A 14,918-nucleotide genomic window follows, 5' to 3' on the forward strand; every position below is an offset into this window, starting at 1 on the left:
CTGGGAGTGTGTGTGTAAGAGAGAGTCTCGGTTGAAAGAAGAGTCCAGAAACAGCCCTACCCACCATGGAAGGTGTGCACACAATAGGTATTTACTGAGTATGGACACAAAGGTATTTACTGAATATGGACACTGGGTCAGGCACAGCGACATGGGGCTCATGGATGAGGGATCTTCTCTTTATTATCACAAGATGCATAGGAATATGACGCCCAGGTAGAGTGACCTGCAGCAAGCAGCAGCCAAAAGGCTAACTGCTAGAAACTGGCCACTGCCTCACCTCCGTCCTTCTCCATGTACCCTGAGTCAGTCTGCTCTGCCATGACAGGCAGTGAGGGGACTAAGGCAAGCTCAAAGTGATCCTGCATGCAGCTGGGCCCCTGAAGGGCAGAAAGGCACCTTCCTCCTGCCGAGAGACTCAACTCTTACTGCAGAGCCCAGAAGCAGGCCAGTCCTGTGGGCAGTGGGGGAGGCAGCCAGATGGAGGCTCAGCCTTGTCCAGGACTGGCTGACAGAGCAGCCCCTGTAAGCAGGTTCCCATTGAGCGGAGTGCTTCCTCTGCCCAGCCCTCTGGCCTTGCTGCCAAGTTTCTGAACAATGCGGAGTTCTATGCACACGGGAGTGAAGAGGAACTGCAGAGCCCAGATGCTCCAGCCTGCACTCCTCCCAGCTGCAACGGCTACCACGGAAGGACAGGGGCTTGCATCCTTGGAGCCACTGGGCATGAGGGGTGGATCCAGCGGTGGTGGTGGTGGTGGTGAGGCTGTTAGCTAGAAAACTGCCATGGGACTGACAAATTTTGGAGGAAAGCACACAGACAGCAGTGGCTGGAATCTGTTAAATGTTTAACTACGAGCCACTTTTACACACCTTGATCCTGCAAGTCAGAGACTATAAAATGTGTGTGCTCATTTTATGGACAAGGAAACCGAGGCTTGGAAAGGTGATGTGACTGATAAGCAATTCAAGCCTTGCTGACCACACTCCCCACAACGTTTCCGAGAAGCAGCCCTGTGGCTCAGAAGTCCAGGGCTGGTTTCTCCTCCTCCTCTATGGACCATCAGCTGACTGTCTAGAGTCACCGAGCCCACTCTGCATCATGGCATATGAATGAAGAGGTTACACACCAAGTGGATTTCAGTCTGTTCATGTGCTTTTGCCTCTGGAGCCAGGGTCTCACTGGACAGTCCAGGCTGGCTCCTCCGGCTCTGGCCTTCTCTACGCTGGGGTTTCAGCTTGTACCATTCACCTAGCTCCTTTTCAACTGTCCTGTCCCAGCTCACAGCACTCGGAAACTCTCCAGGAAGGGAGACCGACAGTTACTGGGTAGGCTGTGACACCAGTGGGCTTCTGATGTTGACCTTGGCGGGGCTACCTGCACAACACCCCCTTCCTGTCGTATGGTGACAGCAATCATGACTTTCCCGGGGCCTGCCTCCATTTTCCCCTGAATTGCTTAGGTCCTGTGGATCACAGAAGGCCCTGTGATAGCATCCTCACCCAGGAGGACCTGGGTGGAGAGGGAGGCAGCCGCCTCAGCGGGACTAATTCTGGTTTCGTCCCCACCAGAGCTGGTCACATTAAATGCCAATGCTCAGCACAATGGCTCTTTCCATCTTACCCAGAGGGGACCCCCTTACCTTCTCAGTGACGGAGCGGGCACACTCAATCAGCTCCCTTTTGGTGTAGCTGTCTGTGGGGCACACCTGGAGGGCCCCCGCCTTTTGCACCAGGAAGATACAGCCATGGCCCAGGTCCTGCACGCGTGTGCGGATCTGGAATCCGATCTACAGAGGCAAAGCCAGGAGACGGAAGGTGTGTGAGGGACCCTGCCATTGAGGCCTGCCCTAGGTGGAAAATTTCTCTTGTGCCCTCCGGGAGCCCAGCTAGGAAAATTCCACTTCTGTTTGGAACCCCTGTCTGGCGAGGTCCGGAATGTAGTGATTTACTTTCCTGTTAAAATGACTGTAAAAATGCCCACAGCCTCCATTAAGCGAGCCTGTAGCTCATGGGGACAGCATAATGCCTTCTTGATGTGTGTTTATCTTTTCTGAGGGTCTAGCTCATCTGGATCCCAAGCTACCTGACAGGAATGGATGCTTCTCAGATCAAACTCTGTGTGATAGTTGTGTTAATTCATTCAACAAGCATCTACTGAGTCCCCACAGCGTGCAAGGCCCTTCTGTATGTCTCACTTTGTGAGAACAAAGCACACCGTCAGTGTTGAGCATATTGTAAAGTGGCCAGATTAAATATATATATATATATATATTTACCAAACATAACACCCTTTTCCTGAGCTGTGTTGCATGGGGACAGTAATCACACTGAGGCCAGGCTTCCTGTCCCCGAGCCAGGCTTGGCTTTCCTATTTCAGCTCTAAAAGGTTAGCAGACATGCATCTTGTCTTATTTATTTACTTTATTAAAAAAAAAAAATTAAGACAGGATCTCACAGAGTTCAGGCTGGCCTCAGACTGACTGTGGCTGAAGTGAGTTTGAACTTCAGATCTCCCTGCCTCTGTCTCTCAAGGGCTGGGACTACGGCCACGTGCTACACCACAGCCAGTTTCTGTGGGGCTAGGGACGGAACCCCGGGTCTTACACAGGCTAGACCAACAGAGCTACAGTCCCAGCCCAGGCACATGATCTAGTAAGGATGCTGGGCTGGGTGATCAGAAGGGCTAAGAAGTGGATTAAGCTTCTCCATAGTTAGGCTGCCAGCTGCCTCCTTTAAGCCTGTCCTAGGTCCTCCCTCCACCTTCCCAAAGCATGCAAACACTTGAAACACGGGCCAGTGCTCCTGTCAAGAACCAACAAGAGCTAGAAGCCAGGGCAGCAGCTTCTAGCATCTATAAGAATGTTCACCACGAGGTTTCAGATACTATAAATAATTCTGGGGAGATTCTGGCCCAGGGGATGATGTCTCCTGCTTTTATCTCATTTGTCAAAGCTTAGAGAAGAGTGACCCTGGAAAGTGGGAAGGATTACCAATATTTGGTTTCCTACTGTAGATAATGCCGACCGCTTCTAGGAAGGGATGGGACATGGGGCTTCGAAATCCATTTAGCAGAAAGTTCGTAAGACCCAAAGGTGAGCTTTTGCTCTCTGGGTGTCCTCTAGTGTTTGCCCTGGGGTCCTACAGAGGCTCCCCATCACGAAGGCTGTCTTACTGACCCCCTCTGTGTAATGTACAACACAAGAGGTAGCCTTTTACAACATGCTAGCTCTGTCCACACGTTTGGACTGATGCAGCAAGGACATACCACCAACGAGGGGGTGGTGGGAGGTATTCACCCACACAGCAGCGATGCCATTCAAACAGTTGTGTTTGAGATGGAGTCAATCCCTGTGGCCCAGGCTGGCCAGGAACTCTTGGTCCCCCTGTTTCAGCCTCCCAAGTGCTGAGAGTAGAAGACAAATCTATTTTGCAAGATATGTCAGTGGCTCATCGATGACATCATAGTGAAGTCAGAGGATGTGACATTAGTTTCAAACTCAACTTAGTCTTAAATGCGCCCACTAAGTTTAACACCAAGTATTCAAGGGTCAGCACTAAATGAAAAGTGTGGGCCCTTACATGAAGGAAGACTACAGATCCCCAAGTGACAGGGGACTGCTGGTGACGTCAGGGGAGAGGGAAGCAGTAACGGCAGCAGCAGAGAATTTTAAAATAAAACAAAACAAAACCCTCTTATTCGAGTTTTTTAAAGTGGTTTCAATAAAAATGGAATTTTGTTAAGCTTCCTGAGCTTCCGACTGATCATCCCTGAAATGAGGAAAACAAATGACCCTTCTTGTCTCACACGCTTTGTTGAGGATAAGTGGACAGTGCCTGCCACAGCATCTGGGCTTGGCACTTAGCACCCCCAGTTTCCCAGGTTACTGTGAGCCGATGGAACACTCAAACACAAGAGGACCACAGAGCCACCACAGTCTGCTGGCAATTTCGCTGGAAATTTTTATGGCCGGAGGAGCTTTCTAGAAAGGGAACACACTTTTAAGACCGTGTTTCAACTGATAAACATTAATGACTGCCCCGTGCCCAAGGCAGCATTAAGCTTCTCAGCGAGTCTGGCCCAGCTCTGCAGGATCCTCAGCGTGGACTGAGTGTACGGCCATTGTTTGTTATGGAGAAATGCTGCTCAAACACACACAACTTGGGGTTTTACATTGGCAACTTTAGGAAAGCATTACTTGAGCCTCAAGCTGGCGTTGGTGAAACTAGATCTGACTGGGGGGGGGGGTGGAGAGCGGGGCAGGGGGCCCCCCGGGAGCGTCAACTACAACAGGCGGCTCATCTTCCCTCTACTGCTCATGAGAAAAGAAAATAAATGACTTTTCCCATACTTTAAAAGCTAAAAGCGAGTGGTCCAGAGCTGCTGGCCTCGAGGAGCCTCTGAGATTTAGACAAGGGAGGCCGCGGAACTTGTCAGATCAACTTAGAAAAGGAAATGGAAAACAAATAGTGTGACCAACAGAACCGGGCTGCACTTCTCTCCAGACAGGTAGTTTTGAGGTGGATTTTGTTTTGTTTTGTTTTGTTTTTTAAAGAAAATGTTAGAATGCACATCCATCCCACCTGAGGTGCAGGCTGTGTTTCCTGAGCAGGAACTTAAACGTTCTCCCTGGCTCACACAGTGGTGACGTGATTTTCACCCCAGAGACAACAGCTACAGTCACTAAATCTGTATTTTTGGAGCTGTAGCTGCTAGGGTCCCAATCTCTCCTTCTTTCCCTCCTCCTCATTTTCAGTCCCATCTCTCCCTGTGCGCGTGTTTGCTGGTGCACGCCTCTATGTGTGCACATGCAGAGAGAGGTCAGAGGTCAATGGCAGCTGTCTCTGATTCTCTCCACCTTACTCCCTGAGACAGGGTCTCTCACTGAGCCTGGAGCTCAGTTATTTGGCTAGGCTGGCTGGCCAGCAAGACCCAGGCATCCTCCTGTGTCTGCCCCGCAGCACTAAGCTTACAGCCATGTGCAGCCGGAGAGGGACTAATCTTAACTTGCAAAGCAGCCAGAGAGAGGGGCTTTCACTTTCCTGAAGACTTTCCACAGCGTTATTAACAAAGTCTTGAGTTTTCCGTGGAAAAATAAACAGAGAAAGATCCTGTTTGATGTTTGAGGACAGAGGCCCAGCTTTTCCTGTAATTGTCACATTGTGGAAAAGACCAGAATGTGGACTCTGCAGGGCACACCCGCAGGACTGGGCAGGAAAGGGTTCCAGCTTGCCCGACATGTAAATATTTTCACATGTTGGGATGTGGGGCCCTTTCGGGTATCCAAAAAACTTCCACAATCTTGGTATGTTTTTTTTTAAAAAAAATAACCAAAACCTTACATTGCTTCAGGGACCTCCTAACCTTCTCAGTTTCCCCGGAAGCATCTGTCTGGCAAACACACACAGAGAACTTTCCTGCACAAGCCAATGGTAACCTTAGAGTCTTGCTGCCATTTCTGGCACCTGGTCATACTGCCTCTTGTGTATGGACTGTAAAATACATCTCAGGATGCTCTGCTGAAGACAGCAAACCTCACTGACAATGCCAGAGGCCAAAACCCAGCACCTGCACGCAAGGTGACGCATCGCACGGCTAGCGAGGCAGTCTTTGCCTTGCTGCCTCGGTGCTGTCCCTTACTCTGTGTTGCAGCAAGGCTCTGCTTGCTCCCGGCACTGGGGTGGGCTGCTCAGGGGAACTTTACCCTTGCGAAAAAGGGCGGCCAGTGTTCTAAATCCAGACAGATGAGAGTGGATCCCAGTGCAAAGCTGTCCCTGGAGAGGGGGCCAAATCTGCCTGGCAAGCGTGGGCTCTGATTTTAATCCCCATTCACAAGGAAATATGTTCCTGTAACACAAGCTCTCTTCGACTTTGCTTACAAACTTCAAAATTACACGTTGACCAAATGAATTATATGTCTAGATAAATTACAGACTAGAATTATAGTCTAGTCTTACTAAAACAAGGAGACTATTAAAAAAAAAAGGAAGAGAAGGAAGAGGATAAGAAGGAGGAGGAAGATGAGGGGGAGGAGGAAGTTGAGGAGGACGAGAAAGAGGAGGAGAGGGGAGTTATGTAAAAGGAGCCAAGATTCAGTATTTTTTTTTGGTGACTTAACGTACTTATTACAAATGCAATTTATTCATGCTGAGGCCTAACTGACTCTGCAATCTGAAGACAGGGGCTTGGTTAGAAACTGAAGGAACCCCATGCTAGACATATATGCAGCTCAGTACATATATATGACACGCCTGCTCACATGCGTTGTTATGACACACATTAGAAAGTGCTTTGTTCTGAGTCTGTGTTTCTACAGTTGCTTCTAGAAGCCTCTGTTAGGCACATTTGGTCCTGACCATTCCCAGCAGAGTCAGCAGCACTGGTCTAGCGAGAACAGAGGCTGTCATTTCAGGGGAACGAGCAGACCAGTTACAAACCTGTGGCTTCCACACCCCCAAACGGTCAGGAAAATTCTGAACACGGCTTATAGTCAATGAACAGCTTGCTTTTCACAGAACATAGTTACCTGGGTCTTTCCGTGTTCCCGTAGTCCCTCCATCACTCTGTTTCTCAGACTGAACTTTCTCTAAGAAGCCACATGGTTTCTTGGGCTCTAGACACCCTTTCTAGGTGTTTACACTAACAAAGCTGCCGCCAGGCCCCCTCTGGGTCCCCAGCTGTGCTGCCCGGTCCCAGTGCCAGCCCATTCTTCACAGCTTCCAGTGATGCCTGCTCTCTGACAGTGGATAAACTTGCCACTCAAAGACTAAGCGGGTATAGACCTGCTGAGGCCATGTCTACACTACCCTAGGCAAAGGGACAAGGAAAGCCGGTGGGTCCTGAACCTATGGGCTGGGTGGGCTTTGTGCCATGCAAGCAGCCTTTTCCCAAAAGAGGGGAGATGAGATCCCCACATGTGGGTCTTATATTTGTTGGAGTGTTGAGCAGGAAGCAGGAAGTGGCAGCCCCAAGCTTGGGCTTTTGAGGACGGTGATGGACAGCTGCAAAGGGCCTGGCAGAATATAGTAAACAGAACCCTTCCATCTGAGAGCCCACTCTCCACGGGACCCTAGCTCTTGGCCAGCTGGCCTCAGCAAGGATCCAGGTTTTGGGCACAATTTGGGGCTGAGTGAATCTGGGGTGTCAGTTACATAGTGATGGGAATGAAACCTGGTCTTGGCTGTTGGGCTGGGGCCTTGCGGAACTAGGCTACGGGGTCCTCCCCTCTCCCGTCCCCAGGAATGGCACCATGAGTTTCCTTCTTAAGATAGGGGCCTTAAGGTGGCAGACCTCCTCTGGTTCGGCGGTGGCTGCTGCCATCTGGCCCTGGAGAGCCAGGTGCCCATAGTCAGTGGTCATTTGTGAAGCCAGGCCTCCCAGCTCCTCCGGGTTAGTAACCGACTTAGTCATCTGGAAAAAGAAAACAAGCAAGACACAAATACATACACAAAGAGAAGCATCAGAACCACGTGTTAATACCCCGGGAAGCTGAGGGGTTTCCTGACTTTCAGCCCCCGGGGAAGGGGAAGGCCAGGCCTTGCACGAGGGGCTGGGCACTGGGGAGGGCAGTTCAAGCGAAGCCCATGCTACATTGCACACGACAGGCCAGGGCCGTGACTGCCCTGTGACACAGGCCAGATGGGTACATGCTCAGCGTGCAAGGCCGTGCAGTGTGGAGCCGGGTCCTCAGGGGCCAATCTCAGGGAGCTTGTGATAAGGGGTCACCAGAGGAACCCCCACAAGGGGTCACTTTGGGGAGTGAGTCCTGTCAGTGATTGGTGTTCCCTGATCCGGGCTTCTGTGGGGACGCAGGCAAAAGAGGATCTGAGGACAGGGCTGTCACAAAGTCAAGGATGAAACCCAGTGGAGGAGCCAGCATCATCAGGGAGTGGAACTCGGGTGAACTCGTGACTAAGCATGACAGGGAGCTGCCAGAGACATGCTGGTCTGCCATGGCCCGCATGGCCCTGTCTCCCCATGCCTCAGAACAGCAGGCCTCAGTTTAATGTTACCTACTTTAACCATGAGCTTTAGCCATGAGCAAAAAAGTCACCTAAAAGGCAGTCTTTGTCTCTTTTTTTAGGAATTTCATACCTGTCGTAACTCTTTCCTCACTCTTTAAAAAATAACTTATTTTTATCTGTGTGTGTGCGTGCGTGTGTATGTACACCACAATGCATGTGTAGAGGTCAGAGGACAACTTATAGGGGTTAGTTCTTTCCACCGTGCGGGTTCCACGGACTGTATACATGTCGTCAAATTTGGTTACACACATCTTTACCAGCTAAGCCACCTTCCTGGCCCCATCTGTGGCCTTTTACCACCTTGATTTTAAAGCGCTCTTTTCTTTTTTTTTTTTCAGACAAGGTCTCATCCAGATGTCCTCAAACTCAGTATGTAGGTAAGGATGACCTTGAATTCTCAATCCCTCTTACCCTACCTCCTAAGGGCTGAAATTACAAGCATGTGCCACTATGCCTAGCTTAAAGGACTTTTAAAAAGCCCCTTGAAATGGCTTCGTATCTAATGGGGCGGGAATAAGGCATGTTTTAAGATACAGTGTCACGGGACTCAAGTCCAAGGATCACAAAAGATGAGGGTGTATCTTGAGCTGTGCCATTGGCACCTTGTCACCAAGAACACAGAGACTCTTCACCCAACAGGTGAACAGGGGCTAGCTCCAACCTAGAGTGCCAGGCTAGCCACCTCAGGGTGACCATACACTGGAGGGTGGGCTTTTTGACAGTCACAGGTATTGAGAGATGAGGGACAGCCTGGCTCAAAGCCTGGCCCACAAGACTCTCCGGAAACTTCATGAGGCCACTCAAAAATGCCTCCTCCCAGTGCCATACTGCACAGAAAGGGGCCTTTGATCTGTCCCCTTTCCTCCCCTAGAAGGACAGTTCTGGGTAGGACAACACTCCAAAGTGACTGTAACTATTACCTCATTCCCTCAGGCCATACTCCTTTAAACAGCAGGCCTGGTATGAGTTGGCATGTATGAGCAGAGCAGGCAGGGACCCTGCGTGGGCCAAGCTCAACCTCTAGTGGACACACCATTACATGACAGAGCCAGGGAGAGAGCTGTGCTTTGGTGGCTCCAGTTTAGGCCACTTCAATTGCTGACTCAGGTTTATGTGACAATCCTCTCTAATCTACAGCATTTGGGACTGCAAGTGGAGAGGAACATTTTCTGTGCACTGACTCTCAGAAGAGCTCATCTGTCATCCTTCACGTAACTGTGTAATGTCAGGAGAGCGCTTCCCAGTGCCATGTATGAAGATTCACCCAGAACAGTGTTGTCTGAGTTATGTTCCAGTGGGGAGAAAGTTACTTTCAAAAGTGACACCGCTCTTGCTGTCAGGAATTAAGAAAAAATAAACCACACTAATTTTGCCTAAAAGACTGATTGCCTGAGTGTTATAATTTGATTTTGTCAGACAGCTTTTTCCTTTTACTATTTTAGTCCCAAATATCTTCTCCTATGCTAGAATTTAAATCTATTAAAACACTTCGAGCTTGAGGAACCTCTCCTTTCTCATGCCACCTTCTTTCTCATTTCCTGCCTTCTCTCTCCTCCCCTTTGTGTCCTGCATCCATGCCCCAATCTCAGCCAACTTGGATTCTTTCTTGTTGGGGCTTTGAGACCACAGAGAAGAAGTAGGAGATGGCGTCTGGGGGTGGGGGGACCAGCATCCTGCACAGATCCCAGATTGGAAGGCTCAGATGGCAGTGGGCAGAAGGGCAACCCACAGTGGGCGGGGCAGCTCCTTTGCTTCTTACCATTTCCTGAGCCGTGACGGCGATGGCTTTGGAGTACTTCACCACAGTTGTCTGGTAGTCAACAAATGTTCCCTTTGGTTCAGGAGGTGTGCCTTCATCCAGCTGCAGGGAAGAGAACCCAGGAGCCATGAGAAGCCTGGCCAAGTACAGGCTGTACTTGTAAGAATTGGAAACTTAGGATAAATAGAAAGCCCCTCAGAAGGCTTTGGTTTTTTGTACAAACTCAGCCCCAGTATCTCCGATCAGAATCGCAATGGAGGTACACGTAAGACACCCAGGTGTGGAAGACGAGGTGGCAGAGGAGGCAGAATCTACATCACCAAGGACTTCTTCCATAACGACACTACCGTCCACCACTGTCTGTGCCCAGGGATGCCTAGTGATGGCCTAAGTCAACAGGAAGCTAAGAGCAAGGAAGCCTTCAGGGGCTAAGAACAACCTGTGGCGTCCCTGCCTCTAGGGGCAATAGCAATTAAGAGGAGGGCAAGATGGCTGTGTGCGCGAGTGAGATTGAGCAGTCCCTTGGACGGTGGGGGACATGCTGATCCTAGCTTCCTGGATGGCTCTCAAGAGGCTCCCTGGGCCTCAGGTCCTTCATTGGTAACTTCCAAGTATCACACAGCTGTGGCAAAACTCAACTGAAATGTACCTGGCCAAGAGCTACGTAAAGGAAGAAAGGATGACTATGAAAATGGAGGAAGAGGACAAGGAGGAAAAGGAGGAGGAGAAGGAGAAGAAGAAAATGAGGAAGAGGAAGAGGAAAAGACGTCAACAACACCAATGAAGAAAAAGGCTACCCACTTCAGCACCGGCACCATCTCTATTAGAATGATGCTGTACAGCACCCAAAGGGTATCGCAGGAAAGGCAAGAAAGTGTGTGGAAGTCAGCACAGGCAGAGGACTATGTGACTGTCCAGATAGTCGGCTCTCTGTCCTGTCAATGCTTTTGGAAGTTGCTTGCCTGCCCTTCCCTTATATTAGATAGTTTTTCCTTCTGGGGTCTCTGATGAGGTTGAAGACTAGACAGGCACAGTATTAAAATAAGTTTAATTATTGCTGGGCGTGGTGGCGCACGCCTTTAATCCCAGCACTCGGGAGGCAGAGGCAGGTGTATCTCTGTGAGTTCGAGGCCAGCCTGGTCTACAAAGCGAGTCCAGGACAGCCAAGGCTACACAGAGAAACTCTGTCTCCAAAACCCCCCCACAAAAAAAAAAATTTTTTTTTTTTAAATTAAAAAAAAAAAAAAGTTTAGTTAAAAGAATCAGTAGCATAGGATAGTGGAATAATTTCTTAAAAATTGTTAACTACAAATGGACTGGTCCTTGTAAATGTTGACTTAATGGATAATTCTTATTTTGTTGTATATAACTTATTTTATTAAATAGAAAGGGGGAGATGAAGGAGAGATAAACCTGTTTTTTAGGATCCCAAGTGTGGGATCAGAATGGTCTTGTGAGAGAACAGGTGAGGTTAATCCATTAGAAGATCAACCACCTTGTGCAGGAGCTTGATTGTTGCCCATGAACAGACCCTGGGAGGAGATAGATAAATGAGCCCAGAACTGGAGGCGGGGCTCATTGGAGGCTTGGGATAGTTTCGGCTGTTCATCGCTCCACTTCAAGATGTTCCTAGAGAGAACCGCTCGAGGGAAGGCTTCAGGGCTCTGGCTCCTGCTGGGGTTCCAGGTTCTGGTTACTCCAGTATGCCAGGAGAATCACTCCTCAGAACTGATATCCTTACGGTTTTGTTATTGTGTTCCTTAATCCTCTTTTACTATTGTTTTGGTTAGTTGGGTTATAAATGACATATGCTAGATTACTAAGTTGTTAATAAAATATATTGGTGAAGAAAATTGAGCCTACAGCTATGGAAAGAACAGTATCATCAAAGGGGAAGGGATGCGGAGGCGGGTGGGAGTGAGGGACCAGATCTGTGGGATGAGGAGTCTGGACATCGTGGCGGCACCTGGGTAGGCAATTGAGAAGATCTCCTTGGCAGCTCTTTGTCAACGTGGTTTAGAGCCGTGTGCTGAGAAGGCAACTGAGGGCATGTCAGACAGTGTCTTAGTAAGGGCTACGTGTCATAAGCAGGCACAAACTGTGTTGTGAGACAGAGACGTATCACCTGGCACTGTGGCTGTGTGTGCCAGGAAGAAGTTTTCATGAAACTATCAGTGTGAACCACAGGGGAACCTGTCAAGACAGATGGCACCAGGCACCCTTGTCACAGCACGGATCCTATGGATCAGGTTGGGGACTCATTCACTCAGCATTAACTGACAGTACATCTTTTCAAGTGTTGGCAATCTGGTGGGCTCCTTTGACTGAGATAGGACTGGCCTAACTTTGGGCAGCCTAGCATTCTGGTGGTAAAGGGAAGGTAAAACACAGCAAAACATTAGCCCCTGAACGGCAAGAACAAAACTGTTTTAGGATCTCAAACTTAGTTGAAGGAAGTCTTCTTTATTCCAGGAACCTAGCCTTTGTACCTTTGTAGTTTGTGACCGTTAATGAACCATCAGGGATGGAGACAGGTAGGTTTGTACTTTGTTTCTGTTATTACTTACTTACTTGGCACCAAAGGTATGGAGGAAACAAAAACAGAGAAGGAAAAAACATTCACACGATCGAATGGAATCCCACCACTTCCCTGACCGGAGAAATCAAGAGCTCCACGGCTAGCCTGCACACAGCCCAGGTGTTCACACTAACACATCAGCTCATAAATCCTTAGGACACCTCCATGACAGAAACTCCGAGGTGCCAAAAAACGGCATCCAAGATAGAATTAACTTCATGTTTCAGCCATTTTAGTGAAGCTCAGGTATACAATGCCCGCTGCTTGCTGACATGTGGCTCGAGGCCCAAAGGATCCAAGACAGCACTTCACCTAAAGGCCCCAGTGACGGGCTGAGGAAATGGAGGGTGACGAGGAGGTGAGGTGTGGTGCCCTGGATGCCAAGCTCGGTAATGTAACAGCTAATACTGAGTCAACTTAACAGCAGAATCGCCTAGGGGGAAGACCGTGAGCATGTCTGTGTGGGCGCTTCTACACTGAGTTAACTGAGGTGGGAAGATTGAATGTGGGCCGTCTCATGGGTCGTGAGGTTCTAGAGCAAATAGAAAAGTGAGAGTGAGCTGAGTGCCAGCCAGCGTTCATGCAAACACAGTGTGACCAGCTGCCTTACACTCCTGCTGCCCGTGCCTTACCCAGCCGCTGGGCTGTACCTCTCGACCTGCGAGCTAAGACAAACCCGTCCTCCCTTAGGCTGCTTCTTGTCAAGTCCCTTCAATGACCAAAGTAGGAGTTAGTGGAGAGCAATGAAATCCCAGTTTGTATGTTGCAGGAAGGAGAGAGCTACCCTTCGTGTGTGGCCTCTGCTGCCAGCAGCTCCTGGCACCATCAAGAGATACCAGGCTTATTTCTGAAGGGAGTGCTGGAACGGTGATACCAGCTGTGTGACAGCAGCTAAGGCATCACAGTATGTGAGGCTCCTGGGCATCAAAGAGAGACTTTGGGGCCTGCCTTCCACTTTATGGGCATTGTAGGACATTTCCTATATTTACATTAATACTGTGGGAAAGAAAATGAGGCTCATTTGATTTTCAACTGCTGCTAGGAAACCACAGGCACCATGATTGAACATCCCTGGTGGACCGTGCGGCTTTGTTTCCAAGGTTCTGCTGCTTTCTTGTCCTCAAAGTCAAGCAAAGCCTCCTGAGCCCCACCCGGTGGCCTCGAGGAAAAGGGGAGATGCACTTATTGTCTGCCGAGCCATCTGTATTTGAAGCACGGGCAGCACATAGTGGACACTGACAGAGGAGACTCTGAAAAGTGGAGCCTCAGGTCTCCGAAGGGAGGCGCTCTCTAAGCCAGGCTTGCTACTTCAGTGTGCAGATGATGGCGGGAGGTGGGGAGCCATTCCTCTAGTGACCATTGCAGGGTGTCATTTCTTTATGGAGACAGAGGTGGCTAATCTCTAAATCAGCACTTTGAGACCACATGTTATCCTGAAATACTACACTGGTATATTCATAGTCCAGCAGTAGGCATTCCCTGACAGACACTAACACTATTGTCTGTGCCATTGCAGGCTGATAACAACTGTTTACCCCAAGAATGTTAAAAGTGCATGGCTAGAGACATAATCCTTTCAGGAAAAGTAGAAACCATGGAGTGGAGGCCCTGTTCAGTCTGAAGCATTGTCAACTGACGGCATGCAATGCCAGAAAATGGCTTGTGCTTTCTCCTATGCCTGTTGCCTCTGAGAGCTTAGGGCTTTATGCCTTTTTGTTTGTTTGTTTGTTTTGAGACACGGTTTCTCTGTGTATGTAGCCTTGCTGTCCTGGAACTCTCTCTGTAGACCAGGCTGTCCTTGAACTCACAGAGATCTGCCTGCCTCTGCCTCCCAAGTGCTGGAATTAAAGGTGTGTGTCACCACACCCAGCTATCTTTTATGCATTTAAGTAAATATCAAAAGCATAAGATTTCTGAAAGTCCCATCAGAGATTCCTAGGCTCCACTCAGTTGAGACTGAGATAGAGCAAGTCAGGAGTAAAGTCCAGGCTCCTGCATTCTAGAAAGTTCCCCAATTTTAAAATCACCCTTCCAAAGGCCAACACTTGGAAATCATTTCCTAACTCCTCCTGGAGTTTGCACCCCATCACAGCCTATGAAGAGGACACAAGGTGTAAGTAATTACTTCCATCTTACACACAAGGGTGGCCAATGACACTGTCACAGTGTCTATTTTCAACCACATATAAACTGGAAATAATTGTGCAGTGGTTTACAAAGCTAATGAATTAATAATGAAGGAAGAATAATATGTTGGACCTATGACTGGCCATCTGCTCATTAACTACACCCTCCAGGAAAAGACAGCTTGCTGGTCTTGACTGACAATCCATTTCCCAGGGAAGAGCATGTAGGGACGGTACATGAGAGAGCTGGAGCTAGTTTAAGCTTACCTTGCTCATGGCCTCCGCAATGGCGTCCACCATGCCTCCCACCAGTCCCACTTCACTGGCGGCTTCGTTCAGCGTCACCATGATGTCATCCACAGCTTCCTTCATTAGCTGTGCAGCCTCTGTGATGGCGTCGTGGGTGTGCTGTGCCTGAGGAAGGGATTAAGCA

At 49.2% G+C, this 14,918-nt stretch overlaps 1 protein-coding gene across 1 annotated transcript in view; it reads right to left on the reverse strand.

Moving 5' to 3' along the window:
* Tln2 (talin 2) overlaps positions 1-14,918 on the reverse strand; it is a 419,972-nt gene that overhangs the window by 48,345 nt on the left and 356,709 nt on the right. The window contains exons 43-46 of the mRNA XM_051156732.1: positions 14,753-14,899; positions 9,782-9,883; positions 7,289-7,408; positions 1,641-1,787 (exon numbers count right to left, since the gene is read on the reverse strand). Coding sequence (XP_051012689.1) covers positions 1,641-1,787; positions 7,289-7,408; positions 9,782-9,883; positions 14,753-14,899 — 516 coding nt within the window. The remainder of the gene's footprint in view (positions 1-1,640; positions 1,788-7,288; positions 7,409-9,781; positions 9,884-14,752; positions 14,900-14,918) is intronic.

The sequence above is a fragment of the Acomys russatus genome, chromosome 14 (assembly GCF_903995435.1).
Source record: "Acomys russatus chromosome 14, mAcoRus1.1, whole genome shotgun sequence".
Lineage (NCBI taxonomy): Eukaryota > Metazoa > Chordata > Mammalia > Rodentia > Muridae > Acomys > Acomys russatus.